General features: G+C 40.2%; 2 protein-coding genes across 2 annotated transcripts; both read left to right on the top strand.

Annotated features, from left to right (window-relative positions):
* The first annotated feature begins 2,544 nt into the window (after positions 1-2,544).
* LOC141844303 (cytochrome P450 711A1-like) lies at positions 2,545-4,686 on the top strand. Its single transcript, XM_074732340.1, has 5 exons — positions 2,545-2,838; positions 2,924-3,076; positions 3,151-3,913; positions 4,024-4,119; positions 4,255-4,686. The coding sequence occupies exons 1-5, from the start codon at positions 2,612-2,614 to the stop codon at positions 4,588-4,590; spliced, it is 1,575 nt and encodes a 524-aa protein (XP_074588441.1). The 5' UTR covers positions 2,545-2,611; the 3' UTR covers positions 4,591-4,686.
* Positions 4,687-6,395: 1,709 nt separating this feature from the next.
* Positions 6,396-7,102, top strand: LOC141844518 (glutaredoxin-C7-like). The gene has a single exon (XM_074732553.1). The coding sequence runs from the start codon at positions 6,478-6,480 to the stop codon at positions 6,835-6,837; it is 360 nt and encodes a 119-aa protein (XP_074588654.1). The 5' UTR covers positions 6,396-6,477; the 3' UTR covers positions 6,838-7,102.
* Positions 7,103-8,818: the final 1,716 nt, after the last annotated feature.

Genomic DNA, 8,818 nt, shown 5'->3' with positions numbered 1-8,818 from the left:
ATAGAGTATAAATCGATTTGGTAGCTGACATCAATCGATTGATAAATGGAATTCACACGACAATGTCAAAAAGTATAAAGCTCACCTTGTCACCAACAGATTCACTCAAAAGGAGGCTATTGATTACAAGAAGACTTTTTCATCGATTTCGACGAAAAATTCTCTTAGAATAATCATGACACTTGTAGCTCATTATGACCTAGAACTCTATCAAATAAACATTAAAACTGCATTTCTCAATGGAAACATTGAGGAAAATATATACATGGTACAACCGGATAATTTTAAGTTAGGAGATTCAAAGCACCTACTATATAGATTAAGGAAATCTATTTATGAGTTAAAGTAGGCATCTCGTCAGTGGTGCCAAAAGTTTGATCAAGTGATTTTTTATACGATTTTAAATAGAATTTAGTTGATCAATATTTGTATATCAAGTTCAGTGGGAGCAAGTTTATCATACTTGTTTTGTATGTAGACAATATATTATTGGCAAGCAATGATAAAAGTCTGCTGCTAGAAATCAAGTCATTTCTATTAGATGAATTTGAAATAAAGGATCTTGGTGATCCATACTTTGTCTTAAGCATACAGATTGTTTGTGATTATTCAAGGTACACACTTAAACTTTTACAAAAAAAACCTATATAGAAAAGGTGTTTATTTAGTATAGCATGCAGAATTGTACTCCAAGAGATACTCCTGTGTCAAGGATGATAGATTTAGCTTACAATAATGTTTACACCATGAATTTGAGATTAAAGAAATGTAGCAATTCCCTTACGTATCGAAAGTAGGGATGGATGCTTAGATAACAAGAGGTCCACCTCAGGTTATTCTTCATGTTGTCGGGAAGGGCTATATCATGGAAAAATATCAAACGGACACTAATAGCTACTACCATTATGGAGGTAGAATTTATAGCCTGCTACGAAGTTTCCAACCATGAGATATGGATGCAGAACCTTATTACAAGGTTACAAATCTTTAGGGGTATTGATAGGTTATTGATGATCAACTATGATAATAAAATTGCAGAATTATATTTCAAGAATAACCGTAGTTCGTTGAAGTCTAAACATATCAATATAAAATTTCTGACAATTAAAGAAAAGATTAGTGGTCAAAATATGATAGAGCATATAATGATAGATTCTGTGTTAGTGGATCCACTCACAAAGGACTTGTCATCCAAGGTATTTCATCAACATGTGTTGAATCTAAGATTCTTCATTTTGATGAAATACTCATTTGGTAGGAATCTGTATTTTGGTATAATGCTCTACATTAATGAATATGTTTATTTTTGACTTATTGTACGTACTAAAATTTTTACATATGTATATGATTTTAACTCTGAACATAATGACATCATGATTTACTATTTCTATTTTATATTCAATTTTGTAAATATGATGTTGGATTTTATTTACTATTGTAGCTTTACATATGACTTTATAAATATGGCATAAAGTTGAATCATGATTTACTATTACATTTTTGTATAAGGTTAAGTAAATATGATTTAGACCCCCAGTTTGAATCATAAGGAGGTCTCTTAAAAATGGATATGTACAGATCACATTTTGTATTATTTTCATACTATACATTCATATTATGTCATTAATTAAATTAGAACAGTGATTATTGTTAAGTTTTGTTATAGCTATAGTAACTTTGATTTCTTTAGTCCTATGCTAATTGAATTAATGAATCAGATTGTTTAAGGGTTGTTTAACTCAAAGTTTGACATATTAAACTCAACAAAAGGGTTGTGTGGTGTATAAGGGATCAAGTATAGCCCAAGTGGGAGAGTCTACATTGCTCGGCTTAAATCTTCATAAAGTGGCTTACACTTGATTAACACACATGATTAATTGCCATTTAAAAAATTACATTTCAATCAAGTGATCTAATTCTTGTAGTATAAAAAGGGTTTAAGTTAAATGGATATGGATTAAATGTGTAGGTCTAATAATCCGGTTCATTAACAATAATAGGTTGTTAATGGGTAATGGATTTTAGGTGGATAGTCCCTACAGGATGAGTCTTAGTATAAAAGGAGAAGATTGATTTTAATTTGGGCAACTTATTGAAATATTGGACTTCTTCTTCCTCTTTTCCCCATTGAGAAAGACTTTGGTTGTCGGCCCATTCTTATAGATGGTCATTCTGCATTTTGCGCTTGCAAGAACTCTGACGACAAGTAAGAATCAATTACTCTTGCATTAGATTCAAGTTAGCCTTGGCTTGTCATTGCATTTGATTTCAGTATTACCTTATTCTTGTGATAAGCTAGATCCTATTTAGATATGCATCATTGATTTAGTTACGATGTATCATTATGTTTCTAACCATTGATACAAGAGTTTTAGAATTACTTTTATCATCGATTTAGATGCATCTTTGATTTAGTTTCGATGTTGGTTAATTGCACTTTGTCCAGTGGAGTATGTCTTCTGACGTGATGATTGCTCTACTAACAAGGGTGCGCAGAGTCTTCCCCACTCGGCAGATAAGTATCCGTGATCAAGTTCTTGATCTGTCCACCAGAATTGCTGCACGACACTACCGACAGGCATTGAGATCGAGCAAGAAGAGCAGAGACGACATGGACATGAGCCTCGGACTTGGATGGCTGGAGGCAGGAAAAGCTTACCTCTTCACTGTGGTGGCCTTACTGATCGGGTTCTTCCTGTACCTCTACGCACCGTACTGGGGAGTAAGGAAAGTGCCAGGGCCGCCGGCGATCCCGCTCGTCGGCCACCTCCCCTTGCTTGCCAAGCATGGACCAGATGTGTTTAGTGTTCTCGCCAAGACCTATGGCCCAATCTTCAGGTTTGTGGATTGCTCTTCTTCCGTGATTGTATCCTTGCATCGATCATGCATCACACCATGAACGAGTACGTTCAATTCGTCTCAGGTTCCACATGGGGAGACAACCTATAATAGTCGTTGCTGATCCAGAACTCTGCAAAGAGGTTGGAATTAAAAAGTTCAAAAGCATCTCCAACAGAAGCCTTCCCTCTCCGATCTCAGGATCACCTCTACACCAGAAGGGTCTCTTTTTTACCAGGTAAACCATATCGCAAACCTATCAAAGAAATCCTCAAAACACTATATATGCTTCTAAGAAAATCATTTATGCAGGGATTCAAGGTGGTCTGCTATGAGAAACACTATAATCTCCCTCTATCAACCCAGTCACTTGGCCAGCTTGATCCCCACCATGCAATCCTACATTGCCTGTGCAGCACAACAGCTCTCTTCAAAAAATGAACAAGAAGGTATCGACTTTTCCAGTCTGTCCCTCAAACTCGCCACTGATGTGATCGGGGAAGCTGCCTTCGGTGTCAACTTTGGCCTCACAGCGCCGGCCGACCGGAGCAGCAAAGATGCTCAAGTCTCCGAGTTCATCAGAGAGCACATTTACTCCACCACCTCCCTCAAGATGGATTTGTCAGGCTCCTTCTCCATCATACTTGGACTCATTTTGCCAGTGCTCCAAGAGCCATGGAGGCAACTCCTGAAGAGGATTCCGGGGACGGCGGATCGGAAGATGGAGCAGACCAACGTGAAGTTGAGCAAGAGAGTTGGGGAGATAGTGGCCAAACGGGCCTCTGAGAAGAACAGGGGCTCCAAGGACTTCTTGTCGGCCATATTGAATGCCAGGGATAGAAATGGAGGAGCATCAAGGAGCCTCTTCACGTCTGATTACATCAGTGCGCTCACGTACGAGCACCTCCTTGCTGGCTCAGCCACCACTTCCTTCACCTTGTCTTCCATCGTTTACCTGGTCGCCAAGCATCCGGCAGTGGAGCAAAAGCTGCTTCAGGAAATCGATGGATTCGGGCCTCCAACTCTGCTTCCAAATGCCGATGATCTTCAGCACAAGTTTCCCTACCTTGATCAGGTTTTCATGTTATTAGTCAGAAACATACAAGATTAGTATGTTCTTCATTTGATTACTGATGTTGTTACAGTGATCAGTAGATTTCACAAAACTCCATCTTCTGATTACAGGTCATTAAAGAGGCCATGAGATTTTACACAGTGTCACCACTTATAGCAAGAGAAACGTCTCAGGATACTGAAATTGGAGGCTACCTCCTCCCAAAGGTATGGCACAGCTACAACCAGCAAACAAGATCATTCAATATAGACATGGGAATCAGTTCATTTGCTCATTCGATTTCAAATTACTTGTTTCAAAGGGATAATGTAACAATTGGGTTTGTAACTTTGGGAGCACAGGGTGCATGGGTTTGGTTGGCACCTGGAGTGCTGGCCAAGGATCCAAAGTGCTTCCCTGAGCCCCACTTGTTTCAGCCGGAGAGATTCGACCCCGACGGCGATGAAGAAAAGCAAAGGCATCCATATGCACACATTCCGTTTGGAATTGGACCAAGGGCGTGCATTGGGCAGAAGTTTTCACTTCAAGAGATCAAATTGAGTGTCATACATCTTTATCGCCATTATGTTTTTAGACACTCCCCTCTGATGGAATCCCCCTTGGAGTTTCAATACGGCATTGTGCTCAATTTCAAGCATGGCGTCAAGCTAAATGCCATATCCAGATCTTTAGCTTAATTAGTGTACTCTGAGTGTTTAATCTCATCTTCTCAATATTAATTACTCTACGTTAACTACAAGCTATGGTTGTTAAAATGTAAAACCACACTTACTCTAGCCAAAAAATAGATGGTATTAAAATAGATAATCATGCTTTGCTTCATCGGAGTGATGTTTTGTTGGATTTTAAACTTATTTAACCTTTCGACCAGTAAGAATCAATTCTAAATTCAAGACAGTCTATTAAACATCAGGACCTATGATAAACCTTCATAAATAATAAATTCTACTTAAAATTTAAATCCTATTAATATAATCGATTCTACTCATAATAAATCCAAGATTATGCAATATAACAATCAATACAATACATTGACACAGTCTTCGAGTCCATCTTCAAATTTGATTATCATCCATAAGTTCAAAGCTCCTCACCACTCTTCACTTGATCCAAGATGTTCATTACATAAGCTTGATTTTTAATCTTTACTTCGCCACGAGGAGTCTTGTACACGATGTACCATATTGAAAAAAAAAGTAACTATTTTGTACTCTTTGTACTTTTATTTTCAAATATTATATTACGAGAAATAGTATTGCCTTTGAAGAATGATTCTTCTATCTTGGTAAACCAAGTTAGACTACGGATTTAAACCACGTTGCATCTTATTATTTGCACTGTTATATTTATTGCATATATATCTCTGACACAGACAACATCCAACTTAAACCCTATTGCCAATCACCTTACAATAATCTGATCAAAGCTAACCACGAGGAAGCATTGTTTTCTCCGGCACAATGTTTTCTTACTTCATAAACCATTTACTTCTCTTTTTTGCTTATTAGTCCATCGAGTACTCATACCTTCTTTAAGCACACAAAGATCTTCTCCTTGATCACTTGCTTTGGTGAGTAAATTACCATAATTATGCACCTTTCCGGCCAATCTACCTTTCCGGCACAGTGAGATGGGGGATGATGCATGCCCACTACATGGCCACAAAGGCCAAGACAGAGACTGCAGCTCATGCCATGCAAGCGGTGAAAGCACGTCTCTGCACAGGAAAATATTATTAGAATGGGCACCGACGACTGTGGGACTTCAGATTGAAAGAAATATATCTGTGTTCGGTTCTATCTGAAACACTAATTACACTCTTTGTCAATTCTCTACCTGCAGTTGATCGTTTCACTAAAGTCTAGAAAGATGTGAATTTTATTTATTTATAATCTGAGGAATCCTTTCAGGTACGTACGTTTTCTTTATGTATTTTTGTATTTTATTAGATACTCCAGAATTCCAACATAATTCAGGGCCCCACCAGTTTGACCCCACCAGTACTAGTGTCCATACTGGAAACGGAGCAGCAGTCCTCCTCCTGCGCGCCAGCTGAGTCTCGAGCTCCCACCGCTTTCTCTGACGCCAGCTGAGTCCCGCTCGTCAGGAACGCTGTTCGCGCCAATGGTACTGGCTGCAGGGTCGGATCCTGTCCGTCCGCTCGCGTGGGTCCCGGCCGTCACCTGCTCGTGACGAGGTAACGTCCCACCCCGGAAGAAAAGGACTCTCCGTCTCTCAAATGCGCCGGGCACTAATTCGACGTCGACGGTGGCGGAGGGTGCCACGTGTAACGCAGCGTCGTCGAGGGGCCCGGGAGGTTTCGCGCCGAGAGATCTGATCCGTCCGCGTGGCCGTTGGGGGGAGGCGCGTGGTGGGGGTGGTGACGACACCGTCTACGGTCACCTTCAGGGTGACGTCACCGCCATGTGAAAGAAGCGCCTCTCGAGCTGTGGTTGTCTTTATAAGTGCCTGCCTTCTCCTCCTCTCTGTGTCTTCGTATCGATCGGGTTCATCAGTGGCAGTTCTAGCTAGGCGTAAAGCGGAGCGGGCGAGTGATCGATCGGATGGCGGCGGTGGTCAAGCGGCGCGGGGCTACGGCGCTGTCGATCGACGGGGCGGAGGAGTCGGCGGAGGCGCGGGTGGGGAGGCTGATCCGCGAGAACCCCGTCGTGATCTTCAGCCGGCAGGGCTGCTGCATGAGCCACGTGATGAAGCGGTTGCTGGCCGCGGTGGGGACCCACCCGACGTCCATCGAGCTGGAGGAGGCGGAGGAGGAGGCGGCGGCGGCCGTCGCCGCGGGGAGCTCCGGCCTTCCGGCCCTCTTCGTCAGCGGCGTCGCCGTGGGAGGCCTCGAGGGCCTCATGGGCCTCCATCTCCGGGACCTCCTCGTGCCGATGCTGTGGGAGGCCGGCGCCCTGCGCTAGATGCCGACGACGCGTGTACTGCCGCTCCTGCGACCTGAATTAATGCATGCAGAGTTACTTTGCCTCCTCTCTCCTCCTCCTCCTCCTTAACTCTCGGTCTCTGTTTTATGTAAGAATTTAGGCTTAATTTGAGTGAGGAATTCTACATGCTGCTCACTCACGGATCGAGAGGGAAAATCTATTGTAGATTATAGGGACCATGTCAAGAAAAAGACAGGACCAAATTAGATGAAGATAACCGCTAGTTTCGCCCCTTTTTTTTTTTTTTTACGTACGATTAGCAGTATAATTTTGTGTTGTGTTGATCCTTTTCAGCTCAATTGCCTTGGCTTCCTTCGTGGTTCTACCTGTCTTTCACTGGCTGTCTGAGCATAATGCGGGAAAACGTCATGTCATATCGTTGAGTTTGGAAGAAGTGGAGGTGGGGGGCTTAATTTTGGCAATTAATAATTGATGTAGTTGGTGCAATTATTGACTTGTTTATAGAAGAAATAAATAATGATGGATTGGGAATGGACGACGACGGGCGTTTGATTCGATGAGTTCGTGATTTGTGTTCAAGTTTTTTATTTTAAAAAAAACAAAAAAAAAAACTGGGACGCGTATTAAATACATGACGTTCGGAGTTCTGGGCTTCTGTAGGCAAACGAAGCTACAGTGGCTGTGTTGACTGTAGAGACATGATGCCCTTGTTTTCTCTGTGCTTTGCGTTTGGAGTACTGCATAGTTTTGACTATTCAATTTTATGTACTTGGATGAGATATATAGCTACGTGTGTGCTGTTAAAACTTGGGATACACACATTGCACCTTGATGACTCCATGTGACCTTGTTTCCTGTATGCATGGGAACCCCCAGTTTGGCTTAAACTTCAGCATCTGACGTGCCATATTGATATATCAGCAGCCTTTTGGAAGCCAGATTTGCTTGTTACAATCGACTGAGCAAACTTTGTTTAGTAGCTGACTCTAAGAAATTTAAATTTCACATGAGCAACACTCACATTAACATAATGTATGCATGTATGACATAGTTGTCTTTCAGTAAATATATCATTTGATCGAGCTTAAGATCGAGTGGACCTCACCTCCATTGATTGTATATTGAATGCACCTTTTTGGATTTTGTACTGCATAATAGTTATCTTGGTCTTCCTCCATGTCCATAATTTTTTTTTCTCTCCATTGGGATTTGCAAGAGCTTGTATGTTTGAGATTCTTCTATTTTTCTTTCTTTCTTTTTAAAAAATACTTGTGTGAAGTAACTTGTCATTCATAATCAAACCAAAAGTTATAATGATCGATGTGATATTGATGACTTCCAAGATATACTTTAATTATATATTTCACTCTAGACAATATTCTTTAAAAGAACCTATATTTCAATCAAGTGTTATTTATTTTTGGATAGCTTCAGCGTTAAGCTAGCAATCCAAGACCCAAATTAGACTCTTAATTATGATTCCTTTTATAATTCGATCGAAAGACCTAACTAATATTTTTAATCAAATTACAATAACAAACATATTCGCATAAATTCTCATAGTTTGCCTAAAATCTAAGCATTTGTATGGTTTATGAATCAATAATCCAATTTATATAGTCTTCTTTGACCATTGCCATACTTGTTTACTCAAAAACAATGCGACATACATTTGGCATACCAAAAATGAATTAATGATATCAATAATTAACAGATGAAATCATAATAATCTTATAAGAGCATTTTGACATTATCAAAGTCTAAGAGCTTTTTCATAAACAAGGTAATTAAACATTGAGGGAGTAAATTAAAATGAAGGTAAAAAAGTATTCCTACTTTACAATTATTCTACCTACAATGTTTCTCACTCAACTCCTTCAATTCGATTGTCTATGAAGGACACTATTCATGTCCCTTTAAGTATGTTAAGGACAAAAGTGATCTTAATGCCTTATTTTGCATGTCTTTGAGCATATCCTCAAGTGAATAGCATACATCG

Source organism: Curcuma longa, chromosome 13, assembly GCF_044706935.1.
Source record: "Curcuma longa cultivar G26 ecotype Majalengka, Jawa Barat chromosome 13, ITB_CL_G26_1.1, whole genome shotgun sequence".
In the NCBI taxonomy this organism is placed as follows: Eukaryota; Viridiplantae; Streptophyta; class Magnoliopsida; order Zingiberales; family Zingiberaceae; genus Curcuma; species Curcuma longa.
This window is presented reverse-complemented; position numbering and strand designations above follow the sequence as displayed.